At 43.8% G+C, this 14,816-nt stretch overlaps 1 protein-coding gene across 1 annotated transcript; it reads right to left on the bottom strand.

The window, feature by feature from the left end:
• Positions 1-12,170: 12,170 nt before the first annotated feature.
• Positions 12,171-12,873, bottom strand: LOC131026004 (3-oxoacyl-[acyl-carrier-protein] synthase I, chloroplastic-like). Its single transcript, XM_057955785.1, has 2 exons — positions 12,524-12,873; positions 12,171-12,440 (listed from the first exon to the last, which is right to left on the bottom strand). Exons 1-2 carry the CDS (start codon positions 12,851-12,853, stop codon positions 12,171-12,173), a joined length of 600 nt encoding a protein of 199 aa, XP_057811768.1. The 5' UTR covers positions 12,854-12,873.
• Between the last annotated feature and the right edge of the window lie 1,943 nt (positions 12,874-14,816).

Raw genomic sequence — 14,816 nt, 5'->3', positions numbered from 1 at the left:
CGGAGTGTATGGATGGAGAAGTATGCCTTTTGGCCTAAAAAATGCGGGAGCTACATATCAGCGGATGATGGAGAAAATCTTCAAAGAGCAATTGGCAAAGAACATTTCGGTATACGTGGATGATATGCTTGTGCGGAGTGTCAGGGCAGAGGATCATGTTTCTGATCTGGAAGAAATCTTCACGGTGGTCAGAGATCATCGGCTTATGCTGAACCCAGCGAAATGCACCTTTGGGGTCACAACAGGGAAGTTTTTGGGATATAAGGTCACGCCTGCAGGAATTGAGGTTAATGCAGAAAAGGTCAAAGCTATTATGGACATGACGCCGCCCAGAGGAATCAAAGAAGTGCAGACTCTGAATGGGCGCATCACTGCTCTGAGCAGATTTATATCACGCTCGGCAGAGCGCAGCATGCCGTTTTTCAAAGTATTGAGGAAGGGAACTAAGTTTCTGTGGACAGAGGAATGCAGAGCGGCGTTTGAGGATCTTAAAGTCTATCTAGCCAAGTTATCGACTCTGACCAAGCCGGTGCCGGGTGAGACCTTGTATCTGTATATAGCGGTGGGAGAAGATGCGATCAGCTCTGTGCTTATCAGAGAAGAGGGAAGCCACCAGAAGCCCATCTATTTTGTCAGCAGAATCATACAAGGGCCTGAGCAGAATTATACAGAGATTGAGAAGGCTGCTCTGGCAGTCATGGTTACGGCCAAAAAGTTGAGACCCTATTTCCTCTCACACCGAGTGATAGTACGCACATCTCTTCCCTTCAAACAAGTTTTGGGGCGCCCGGATTTGTCGGGAAGAATGGTTAAATGGGCTGTGGAATTAGGGGAGTATGACGTAGAGTATGAACCAAGAACAGCGATCAAAGCGCAAGCATTGGCAGACTTCATACAAGAAACAACTCGTCGTCCTGTACCAGAGTTTTGGGTGGCCTTTGTGGACGGATCCGTGACGAAAGAGGGATGTGGGATCGGGGTTTATATCACTTCACCGGGTTATGGGACATACCAGTTCGCCATCAAATTCACTTGTCGGTTGTCCAACAATGAAACGGAATATGAGGCCGTGGTCAGAGGGGCTCACATCTTGTCCGAGCTCAAAGCCGAGTGTGTCATCATAAAGACAGATTCCTAGTTGGTTGCCCAACAGTTTTCAGGGACTTACTGTATCAAGGATCAGAGGATGAGGGCATACCATTCCAAAATTAGTGAAATGAAAGAAAGGTTCATGGAATTCAGGATCGAGCAAATTGCCAGAGAGGAAAATACGAAAGCGGACTTATTGGCGCGCATGGCTAGTGCGGTGGAGCAAACTTGGAATGATGAAATTATTTTACTCTGTGATACCAGAGAGATGGAGACTTCGCAGGTTTTCTCGGTAGAGATCAGGGACGATTGGCAGGCTCCGATTATACACTTTCTGAAGACAGGGGAACGGCTAAGCAGAGAATCCAATCAGAGGGCTCGCTATGAGAATTACTGCTTAATCAACGATCAACTCTTCAAGCGATCTTTTACTCAGCCCTTACTTAAATGCTTATCTCCAGAGGAGGCTAACTTTGCTTTGAAAGAAATTCATGCAGGTTGCTGTGGTGGGCATACGGGATTTCGGGATCTCGTACGAAAAATTATTTGGGCCGGGTTCTATTGGCCTCACATCAACAAGGAAGCCAGAGAGTTCGTCCGCAAGTGCGAAGCTTGCCAGAGACATGCAGGGCGAATCAATGTACCAGGGGAGCCTATGGGTGTCATGTACGCGGCATGTCCGTTTGACAAATGGGGCATTGATATAGTCGGGAAGTTGCCTACAGCACCGGGAGGGAAATGCTTTCTCATCGTGGCAGTAGATTATTTTTCTAAATGGGTCGAGGCCGAGGCTGTGGGCAAGATTGATGAAGTTACAGTGGAACGCTTCATTTGGAGGAACATCTGTTGCAGATTCGGAGTACCGAGAATCATTGTGTCTGACAATGGGACTCAGTTCACAGGGCAGAGGATAGCAGATTTTTGTGACCGAATGGACATCACCCAGCGTTTCGTCTCAGTGGCTCACCCACAAGCAAATGGCCAAGTAGAGTTAGCCAACAGAACAATCTGTGAAGGGATTAAAAAGAGGCTGAACCAGAGTCGAGGGAAATGGGTGGAGGAGTTGGACACCGTTCTCTGGGCCTACCGAACTAGCCCAAAGACGGCCACAGGCGAGGCACCTTTCACGCTGGTCTATGGATCCAATGCAGTGATACCAGCGGAGGCCAGACTGGAATCATACCGCATCATCACCTATGATACAGAGCATAACGCCGACCTTCGAAGAACTGAGCTCGACCTGGCGGAAGCACAGCGGGAAGAAGCGCAAATCAGAGCAGCAAAATATAAAAGTGTCATCAAAGCAGGGTACGACAAAAGGGTCAGAGCAAGAAAGATGGTCAAGGGCGATCTAGTATTGAAAAGAGCAGACGCATTAAAGGCAGTGGGCAAGTTTGAAGCAAATTGGGAAGGACCATTTATCGTTACAGAGGTCTTGGGTGGCGGAGCGTACACATTGTCGGATTCAGACGGCAGAGCTCTCCCCAGGCCATGGAATATAAACACACTCAAAAGTTCTATGTATAACTGCTACTTAGCAGGAGTAATCACTTGTAGACCGGATACTCTTTTTCCCCACAGGGGTTTTAACGAGGTCCGGGGCCATGATATCAATAAAACAGATATGTGGTTCTAGGGAATTCCCTGGTGTTGTGTTTGTTTATTTTAATTATTGCTTTCTTACATTACATATGCTATTTAACATGTTCATGCAGAGCATTGCACATGTCACCAGAGGGGGGAGTAGGGTGGATACCCGTAATCCCCAATTTTCAAATTCCAAATACAAACTGCTTCTTAGCAGGATAAAGGAGAAACAAATACAAAAATTGCTTCTTAGCAGGTCAAAGGGAAAGCAAAACATCAAGAGCTGACGACTTCGCCTCTATATGTCAACACTTCAAGCTTTTCTCCTCCATCGGGGGATACTCACGCCAGATCTACCTTAGATCCACCCCGGATCTACCCCACACCTGCAGGATATCAAGAAAAACAACAAGTCAAAATGCCAAAAAGAAAGAATACAGAGGAAAAGACCAACCAACGGCCAGATCTCGGGAAACCGGTAATAATGCTCTCAAGTAGGGGAAGTCCACTCTTTACAACCACAAAGCTAGAGGCCTGCGTCGGAAGCACAGAGGGAAAAGCAAAACCTTCAAGGATGCGAATGTTCTGAGGGGAACTTCCCTTACTTAAGTGCCTTACAACCAAGCTAAGAACGGTTCAGGGGGGAAACTTTCTTCAGGAACCTTGGAGATAAAACTCTCAAGCGGGGGAGAGTCCTGTCTTTTCAGTGTACAACCTCTTAACAGGACTCGCTCCCCCGATTGAGTGCTTCACAACCAAAATGGGAAAAGATATGGGAAATGAGAGACAAGGGACGGTAGATCTAGGGTCTGAGTCGGAAAAGGGCAACGAGGGAGCTTCCTGTAAGAATCTTGGAGATAAAACCCTCAGGCGGGGGGGAGTCCTGTTTTTTCAGTCACCGACGGGCGCCGGCGTACTTTCGCAAAAGGACTCACTCCCCCGACTGAGGGCGTTACAACCAAGATAAGAAGGCATTTTGAGCCAAAAAGACGGGAGATCTAGGGTTTGAGAGGAGAGCAATTGGGGGCGGCGGAAAGAAAATAAGGGATTCTGAGCTAGGTCATGAAGGATGAAGGGGTATATATAGAGACGGTATTGGGCCTAAGAAAGGGGCAAAGGAGTAATGGGCTCACGCGAGTCTATGGGCCGGTAGTGGAACAAGAAGTAATTGGGCCAACATGTTCATAACAGAGTATTGCACATGTCACCAGAGGGGGGAGTAGGGTGTATACCCGTAGGTCCCAATTTTTAAATTCTAAAATTTCTTCTCAAGGAAAGCAGAGGAATCACGCTCCCGCAGCGCAGAGGAATCACGCTCCCGCAGAGCAGAGGAATCACGCTCCAGCAGCGCAGAGGAATCACGCTCCAGCAGCGCAGAGGGAGGGTTACTACTTAATCGTAAGCCGCGAAAGTTGGTCGTGCCATCCGGGCCTTCCATGCTCCGCGCAGAGGTTGCACATAATCGTAAGCCACGAAAGTTGGTTGTACCCTCCCTGGGTCCTCCATGCTCCGTGCAGAGGTTGCACTTAACCGTAAGCTACGGAAGCTGGTCACACCCCCCGAGTTTTCCATGCTCCGTGCAGGGGGTTACTACTTAATCGTAAGCCGCGAAAGTTGGTCGTGCCATCCGGGCCTTCCATGCTCCGCGCAGAGATTGCACATAATCGTAAGCCACGAAAGTTGGTTGTACCCCCCCTGGGTCCTCCATGCTCCGTGCAGAGGTTGCATTTAACCGTAAGCCACGGAAGTTGGTCGCACCTCCCGGGTTTTCCATGCTCCGTACAGGGGGTTACTATTTAATCGTAAGCCGCGAAAGTTGGTCGTGCCATCCGGGCCTTCCATGCTCCGCGCAGAGGGTTACTATTTAATCGTAAGCCGCAAAAGTTGGTCGTGCCATCCGGGCCTTCCATGCTCCGCGCAGAGGGTTACTATTTAATCGTAAGCCGCGAAAGTTGGTCGTGCCATCCGGGCCTTCCATGCTCCGCGCAGAGGGTTACTATTTAATCGTAAGCCGCGAAAGTTGGTCGTGCCATCCGGGCCTTCCATGCTCCGCGCAGAGGGTTACTATTTAATCGTAAGCCGCGAAAGTTGGTCGTGCCATCCGGGCCTTCCATGCTCCGCGCAGAGGGTTACTATTTAATCGTAAGCCGCGAAAGTTGGTCGTGCCATCCGGGCCTTCCATGCTCCGCGCAGAGGGTTACTATTTAATCGTAAGCCGCGAAAGTTGGTTGCACCCCCCGGGTCCTCCATGCTCCGCGCAGAGGGTTACTATTTAATCGTAAGCCGCGAAAGTTGGTTGCACCCCCCGGGTCCTCCATGCTCCGCGCAGAGTGCTCAAGCTGGGATGGGAAGCAGCTCGGATAGGAAGCAGCTTAGGTGGGAAGCAGCAAAGGAGCACTTGGATGAAAAGCAATCACGAAATCTCTGGCAGAGAAGTTAACCAAATCCTCGTAAGAGGAGGCGGCAAAATCTCTGGTACAGAAGCCAACCAAATCCTCACCAGATGAGTCATCAAAATCCTCGCTAGAGGAGTCATCAAAATCCTCGCCAGAGGAGTCATCAAAATCCTCGCCAGAGGAGTCATCAAAATCCTCCCCAGAGGAGTCATCAAAATCCTCGTCAGAGGAGTCATCAGAGCCCTCGACAGAGGAGTCATCAGAGCCCTCGTTAAGAAGGGTCATCAAAATCAAATCAAACCAGCAGAGGAGATGCGAGAATATAAACTCAGCATGAACAAGCAACAAAAAACAACACAAAGAACAAAGGGAAAAAAGCGACATAAGCGGAAAAGAAGTTTCATAAAAACGTGCCAAGGAGGCACAGCTGTACACCAAAAATCGGAGGTAAGTATTCAGTCTGTACAAAATAAAGAGTTACAGAAATTGTTATCAAATTAGGCAGGAGGAATGGAGGCATCTTCAGGGGAAGTAGAGGAAGTAGGAGCAGAAGCAGAGGAATCTAATAGAGGGACATCACTCGTGGGGATCCGACTAGCAGACGCCCCCCTGTAAACACAGGCAGCATGCCGATCTCTTTCACCTTGGGAAGCCGAGCTCCCAAATCCAACAGCTTCATAGCTTCCTGCACATATAAATTCTCATCTCTATACAGATCAAACAGCTGGTCCACCGCAGCAGAGGAGGAGGCAGAGTCAGAGAAAGCTGAAGGCGCTAAATCAGAGGGCAGGGGAGGCTCCATGCTGAACTGAGAAAATGTCCGGGTGCCCTTGCCAGTGGAATCCCGCAGCCGGTTTACAAAGCGTACCAGGGAAGCAGAGAAAGCAGGCATATACATGGGAGCAGAGGGCAATGAGTCAAATCCAATCCCAAGAGTAAAATAGGGAATGGCCTTCTCCAGCACTGGATACCACCACTCTGGTTTCCCTGGAGAATTTGCAGGGATCCCCATCAGTTCATTTATTTTCTCATCCTTGAGGTTATCCATCAGGGCTCGAAAATTCAAGGAAGCGAGTTGCTCCGGGGTGGCTCCCGCCATCTCCAGTGCCTTTGTAGCAGTACGCTCTATCACGTAAGCAAAAAGGGGCCCAAAATCCTCCAGGTATTCGGGAGTCTTTTTAAAAGCCACCAGAGTGCCCTCTAGCATCACTCCCAGGAAGTGTTGACCCTGCGGAGACAAGAAATACTCCAGGCGTTGATCTCGCGCCCCCAAGACATAGGCACGATTTTGAGCCTCTACAAGTGTCTTCTTCCAGCCACGCCTGGTTTCCTTGTAGGCTTTTTCGTACCCCGCCTTGAACCTGGCAAGGTTCTCATGGCCTTCCTTGGTCGTCCGGGTCAATTCAGAAACCAGGGAGGACTTCTCCACATCTGCTTGGGCCAGCTGAGCCTTCAACTCAGCAATCTCTGCTTCAGCCTTACTCACACGTTCCACCACCCCAGTGACATCATCATCACGTTTGGCGATGTCCGCTTGCTCCTTCTCTCTCTCTTTCTCTGACATGTCATAGTCGTGGATACACTTAACAGCTCCCCACATCCGAGCCTCCACCTGCAAGAAAACAAAATGGGTTCCGACAGAACAACAAAAAGGTTAGTAACTTCGTTTTTCTTTCTATGATAAAGGTATAAGAGACAAGGTACCTGAAGAGCCAACTGGCACAGCTGAGTAGCTAAAACCCCCCGGGGCAATTTCTCCACTTTCTCCTGGTCCTTTGAGTGGACACGAGCTAGCAAGGCATCAATTAGCCCTTGACCCGACAAACTCGAAATCAGCCCAGGAACAACATCCTCTGGTTCATCAGCAGGGGGCACCACAGCTTTCCCCTTGCCCTTTCCCCCGGCAGAAGCGGGAACCTTAGAACCACCAGCAGACTTCTTTGCTGGCCCCTTGCCCTTTTCCCCAGCAGAAGGGAGGACCTTCGAACCACCAGCCGACTTCTTTACTGGCTCCTGGGACTTTCCGGCCTTCTTCAGGCCCTCCTGCTTCTCCCTCTCACCCACAGAGATCAGAGAACCCCTTTTTCTTTTCTTCGAAAGCTCAGCAAGGGTGACACCGGGGGCCGAGTCGGGTGAAGGAATTTCATCAGTAATATCTACAATCTGGATATCTTCTTCACAAGTGCCAGATGCATCACCAGTACTGGGACGTTTGCTCCTACGAACAAGAGCGCCTGCATCAATCTCCTCTGCATCAAATGGGCGTGAGGCTTCCACATTTCCTTCTGAGATCTCTACTACAGAGGGAATGGCGATCAGCTCGGCCCCGGTCGGTTGTTCGGATAGGGACGTCCTGGAAACAGAACCCCCCGAGCCATGCTCCCCACTGGGAGCAGGAGCAGTAATGTCAGGCAATTTGTCCCCGCACTTGCTTCTCCAAGACATGTCTGCAAATCAAAATGTTATACCATTAGCATCAGGGTAACAGAAGTTAATGTATTTTTCTAACTCATATTCTTTACCTATTGATTTCTGTGGATATAGGGGAAACAGGCCATTGTAAGCCAGAGCCGAATTGTTCTCAGCCAGGTATTTACAGTCTAAAGGCTGAGCTTTGTTCATAGCATTAAGGTGGGCTATAACCCCCAAATCAAAGGTGGAAGGGGCATCGGGAGAGGCCGGCTTATAGGTGGTGCGAGGGTTATGCCATTGCAGCTCCGAGACGAAATACTCGCGCCAAGAACCCGAAAGAGTACGCACATAACAGTATTGGAACAAGAAGTTTTTGTCGTGAGAGTTTAGGGAGGAAAGAAAGGTGGTGGGATACTTCTTAAGGCTAGCAAAACTGTACAGAGGGCTGTTCTGCATACGAAGCGACTGGGTCTGGAAGAATAACTGGGCAGTATCTCCAACACCATGGAAGCGGCATAGAATGTGAAAAGCGTACAATCTCCGGATGGCAGAGGGAGTGAGCTGGTAAAAGGGGATACGGTAGTAATTGCAAACTTCGGCCAAGAAAGGAGGAGGAGGAAGTCTTAGACCAGCATCTATCTGGGCTTTCCAGATAGCCACTGTCTTATGATCATAGAGTTTTTCCGGAGGGGTCGAGTCTTTGGAAAAGGCGATAAATTGTAAACCTAGAGGGCAGCGACACTTGCGTCGCATTTTGTCCATCTCCGCGACACTGAGGCGGGATTCAGGAATACACTTGGGGGGTTGGGGTGTCTTCTTACCCCTTCTTTTAGGCGAAGAAGAACTGGGAATAATTGGAGAATCATAAGAGGCAGAGGGGGAAGGGAGGTTCTCGAGATCCTGGAGTTGGGGGGATGAAGATGAAGAAGCTTGGGGGGAAGGGGAAGGCGAATGCGAGAACTGAGGAGCGGAAGTGGAGGCCATGGTCGGAAATGTCAATCCTAGGGTTTCTAGCACGCTCAATCAGAGCACCAATAATTATACCATTACACTACAACTAATCACAAAAATTAGGAGAGGAAGGTACGCGAATTACCTAGGTCAAATAAAGATTGACTGTAAATACCGGAACGGAAGGGTCGCGGAAAAACACGCCGGAACAGGAGGGAAGATCGCCGGAAATTGCAAATAAAGGAGTTCGGAAACTTGGAGAAGAAGAATAGTGAAAAATGGAAGTTCGAATCGACTAAGTAAAATGTACGCGGGCAACTACCAATATGCGGGATGCTCGACACGTGGCATACGGAAATAAATCAACGGCCAAAAATCCCTACGGAAAGGCGAAAAGACGCAAAGGTTAAAAAGTAACCTCGGGGTACGGGAAAAAGCACTGTAGATCGGGCAGGCATTTAATGCAGGTGACGTCATCCATGCGGGCGAATCCTCTGACTAGTTACACTATTCCAGAAGTGAACTAGCCAGACCAGGGGGTGGGAGTAACAAAAACACCAGAGAGCAACTTACAGGACTTACCTTTATTCTCGTGTAATATTAGAATGTTTATATCTTCATGATTTGCAGGGATCAGGGAAAACCAGCATAGTGCTGATCTTCACAAAACTCTACTGGTTGAACGCGGAGACTACCCGGTTCAACCAGACTAGAGGGGGGAGTGGTTGATGAGGAGTGATATGTGCAGAGTAGAGAAATGATACAAATCAGAGGAATCATCCTCATCAGAGGAGTCATACTGGTTAGAAGAACCATTCTCACCAGAGGGATTTCATCCACCAGAGACAACTCATTCGCTAGAGGAATGGTTATCGCCAGAGAAATCATCCCTTGCCAGAGAAGTCATCATCGCCAGAGGAATCACATTCGTCAGAGAAGTCATCTTCGACAGAGAGATCATCATCGTCAGAGAAGTCATCTTCGACAGAGAGATCATCATCGTCAGAGAAGTCATCATCGCCAGAGAGATCACCTCCATCAGTGGGATCGTCAGAGACGCGGGAGACTTCCCGCATAAAGGCAAAATTACTGTTCTACCCTTCGACCACGCAAGGAGCATGCGTGGGCATTGATTTTACCTTTTTACCCTCAATTGTAATCTATAAATAGACCTCAACTCGTGTATTACATTTACGCTATCTTATACTTTTGAATATAACAGCTATTTCTCTCTAGTGCAAAGTTTCCGATCATTCACTTCGTCTTCTTCAGTCAATCGCACTAGGTATAGTTTATGATTTCACTTTGTAGTTTTAGGTGTTGGTTTCATAAAACACCAATTATTATTATTATTATTATTATTATTATTATTATTATTATTATTATTATTATTATTATTATTATTATTACTTTCGTACCTTGACAAATCATCATATAATAGAAAATTAGTTTTTACATGTCTCAATGAACATATGGAGGACTGATTACAAAGAAACCGAAGGTGATATTCCCTGATTTGTAATCTGAAAGTAACATTTGAATGTGCATACTTCCAAAGTAGTTCAAGCAAGAAATTGATGGGTGTCAACAAGATACTGTCCCTTGAATAACAGAAAACAACCTGTTAATACCCCTAGATTACTATTACTTGATAAGACACAGGATAATATCAGGAAATCCACTCATAACCCTCAACGATTTGACAAACCATACGAGTTTTTCACCAGCTGTCAAATTTATCAGCTATGTTTTATTGATTCATGTCCCCAGGAAGGTCAAAAAGTATATCATATCCGCAGAAATTTACATTGCTTTGGCCAAAAACTGTGCTAAATCAAAAGGATGAGGGTAATCTAGTTTGACAACTAAGAGAAACTTAACTAAACTTTCACCACCAATTAATAAAACCTACAAACTATACTTAAGAGAAGCTGTAATGTTCCAGAAAGTATAGAAGCTGAAATAAAGCTTTTACTAGAAACGAAATAAAAAAACACATAACACCCCAGCCATGAGACACTTTGGTGGACAAGGACTCGTTTTTGTTCTCTGTTATAGCAAAAGAAAACTTATGCAACTAAGCTTGATGAAAAAAGATAAACAATTTAAGTGATGCTGCTAAGGCTTAAAAAACCAACATAATTCTATCAAATCTCACTAACTCTCAGTTACTTTGTAGTTTCTTTTAGTTCTACAAATCTCACCAACTCTAAATCAACATAATTTATCTACACCTAAATCAACATAATTCTATTAAATCTCACCAACTTTGATTCCCCCAAATCCCACACTACAACTTAGTAGAAGCTACTGAAGCAACTAAGGAATGTCTTCAGATAGTATCATCTGATCACAGGGAAAAGCAAGGAGATTTACAAACCTCCCTGTGTGGCGTGCTTCAGGTTATTATTCAAAAACTAAGCAGTGCTGAGGAAACTAAGCCTATAATTATGCAGGTGGACTATAATGATGAGGAGATGATAGACTATGGCAACCATCTTAGGATCTACATTTTTTAGGCTTATTCTGGAATTCTTCAAGGATTTAAAGTATATTCCAAAGATGACCTCATGTTACCTCATGCCCCTCATCTCCTGCAGTTTGGAATTGGTTGCAAAAGATGAACAGAGTGATGCTAATGTGACTAAGGCAGCAGTGGCAGATCAGAACGACCTAGCAGATGCACTTGGCTCGAATGTAAAAATGTTGTTCAAAGATACTAAATTTTGCTCAAATTTGTTATCTGAGTGCCTTCAGACAGATGACAAACAACTGAAATCAACAGCTACATGGGCCCAAGAGATGATAAGGCGAGCATTTTCTGATCGTAGCTAAGGATTTTCCTACATTGCTACTGTTGCTTATGCAATTGTGCTCTCTCTTTTATCTTTTTGATTTGGTAAGGCCATATTCTTGTCTATGGGGGAATGAAAGAGACTGAAGCAATTAAGGGGGTTTTAGGCAAATACTATAAGAGCCGAACAAATCAGGCCCTCTGCCTCAATTAGAACATTAACCATATCGAATTGTTAGAACCATAAGAACAAAATTACACCCCATAAACTTTGTCACACAAAACCAAGAACCCTAAACGAGGAAGGGGAATATTCAAACTGACCTTCAAAGAATATCGACGGCGGCGGTAGAAGGGCACGGTGGCGGCAGAGACGGCGACTTCGTAAGGAAGGCACGTTGACGTCGCGGCGAGGAAAATGATGGCAGATATTGAGGGAAAGGCAACGATTCTCGACGCCCGAGCGACTAGCGTCGAGGGAGAAGGGCGGGCAAACGAGACGCGGCGGTGGGAACAAGATTAACCGGCAGCCGTGCGGCGTGACAACTACTCCAGCGGCGGAAGTTAAGAGATGTTCACAATTGAATTACGAAAAGGATAATTTACCTTAGGGAAAACTATTTTACTAATGTTTGACTAATTTACTTTGATTTCAGTGTGAGTTTTTTTAATAATTATTTTTAATATTTTTTTCTTGAAATTAGTTGTTTACTTGGGGTAAAATACATATCTATTTCTTTGCTAAAGACTCGGTCAAAAGTTATTGATTTTTTCTTCTTTTTTTGATAAAACATTTGTTTTTTTTAAATAACATCATACATATGAATATGGACAATTATGATCAGTGTTAAAAATTGTTTTTAACATCTCATCTATAACAACACACACGTAACTCTGGTGTCTATTAGCATATTTTTATGCTAAAAGACTACCGAACAAACTTAAGACAACAAACAATATATATAAGATAACAGACTTTTACAAAATCCAGTGTAGTATATGCAATGTCGTATCCAATTTCTGTAGTAGTGCCCCATGAAGCCCGTGTCCATTGCCAGCAACGCAGGCCCCATGTTCGATATTGAATATGGAATGAAAAATGGACTCATTTTTTTATTTCCCTTTTCATTTAAGGTTTCGACTCCACTAGTGAGAGCCTCGTAGTTCCCCATGCATGTTCCCACCAACACTCCCATTCTCGTCTTGTCCATCTAACGCTCAATCAAATTAAATTTTATGAATTATAATTTCAAAGTTTAGAAACAAAGATGCATGAAAATTAATAAATTCTTACAGCAGTATCAGCAAGTAATTGTTTGCCAAGGGTAGCATCATCAAGAGCCTTTTTCCCTGCAACCAAACAATATCTCCAGCAATCATCGAGACGACGATCATCCTTGGCGTTGATGTATCCCTCGGAAGAGAAGTCGCGAATCTGACCCGCAATCTTAACAGAGAAATCTGATGTATCAAATCTGTCGATGGGAGTGATACCGCTCACTCCATCAAGCAGTTTGTTGTAGTAAGTGTGGATGTCATTTCCGAAAACGGAAACAATGCCCATTCCAGTTATCACTATCCTTTTCTTGGGATCACTTTCTCTCTTTAGAGACGAAGAAGCCATTGATTTGATCTTCCCACGTCTTGCTGCTCAAAACAGTCGAGAACACGAGAATTAAATAAACTACATATTAGGAATTAATTAAAAAGATAGATGATGAAATTGGTTTGCACCTGAATTAGTGTGCGATGGGTGGGTTCGGAGTGATTTGAGGGCATTGCAGTGACTGTGAGGATTTGTTGATTGAGTAAGCAGAGTAGAAGAAGATGCGCACACAATGCTCCACATTTTTTAACCCCATGCACAGCTCATAAATTCTTTCTTTTATAAGAAACTAAAGGGGGGTGAATGTAAATCTTTGTTTGTATTGGCTGCCAGGCTCATTGACTTTCTCATGTCAACACCTATAATAACACCGAGAGAGAGAGAGAGAGAATATGCAGTGAGAATGGCTAAATGTAAGTGAGAAATAATATGATATATAGTATGAACCTTGTCTACGCTATAATACTCACATTGCTACTTAGGAATTGCCTAACCACTTTGCCCAACTTAATCGCCTAATTGATCATTAAATTAAGGAAATATAATTTTGTCAATACTAGTTAATTAATTGTTTGTTGAACTATGTTTTTTATTATTCTTTGCCCTCTTTCTATTTGATTAGACTTGAACGATTAATGAGGATGATAAGTTCCCATTTGTAATTTACATATTGTATGTGATTTATAAACTATCATACAATTACACATAAATTTACTTGGTGCACATCGAATAATCACTACTAGAAAATAAAGCATTAATGACCGAATAACGATCAATTTCTTTTAGACCATAAATTCGATCGTTAATATTTCTTTTAATATATATATATTAATGACCAAAATTGGATCGTTATTATTACTTTTCATTTTTTCTGTTTTTTTAATTATTTTTTTAACAATTGAAAATTAAATCGTTAATATTTTTAGTTTGTAATTATTATTATTTTTAAACGAACGAAGAAATCGGTCCTGAGTATTATTTTTTAAAATTGATCGTTAATATTAATTTCTTTTATATAGTTTTTTCTTATTTTAAAATTTATCGTTATTTCTGTCGCCATTCTTCGGTCGGCACCACAAATCTTAGATATTCTTCTCGACATATTAATAATGAATGAGACTGTGTTAGGAGAGTTTAAATAAATTTATAGGTGCTAGTTATATCAATAATATGTATCTCATATATTGGTAACTACTCGAAATAATTTTATAGGTGCTAGATGATGATGATGATGATGATGATGATAATAGAGTATCACATTTTTGAGACATGACCTACCACTTTTTCTTTTTAATCACAACCTTTCATTTTCATTCAACACGTTATCTACCAACCTTTTCTTAAAATACGTGTCATTCCATATGTGATACTCTCTTACGGACGGAGAGAGGGATGACAATGGGCTGGATATGGACTGGATCCTACTTGGTTCAGATCCAGATTTTCTGACTTAGGTCTGGATCCGATCCAGATCCATTGGATCCAAAAAAATGAGATTAATTAGGTCCAGATCCATAAGATCCACAGGGTCTCGGGTCTAGACCCGCATCCATACTATTTTTTTGTCTTTTAAAATAAATTAATAAATCTTAAATTAACCAAAAATAAAATTATAATTATTGTCTAGAGTTTCAACAATTATTCAAAAATAAATAAATTAACCATATTCTATAAAAAAATATTTCTAAAGTTCAAAATCAATAAGAATATAATAATCAAGTACTAAATAACATATTAGTTGTAGAATAATGAGATACACACTTATTTTAATGGTATATGTACAAAATGGTTGAAAATTGATTATCATGTCATTCAAATCAATTTTATCTTTAACTTTATCACAATATTAAGTAACAGTTTGATGAGGAGTGATAGGTGCAGAGTAGGGAAATGATGCAAATCAAAGGAATCGACTCCACCAGCGGAATAAGTATGGCAGGGGAAGTGCACTCATCAGAGGGATCTTATTCACTAAAAGCAT

The sequence above is a fragment of the Salvia miltiorrhiza genome, chromosome 5 (assembly GCF_028751815.1).
Source record: "Salvia miltiorrhiza cultivar Shanhuang (shh) chromosome 5, IMPLAD_Smil_shh, whole genome shotgun sequence".
NCBI classification, from domain to species: Eukaryota; Viridiplantae; Streptophyta; class Magnoliopsida; order Lamiales; family Lamiaceae; genus Salvia; species Salvia miltiorrhiza.
Note: the sequence above shows the minus strand (reverse complement) of the source record. Positions and strands in the feature narration are given on the sequence as shown.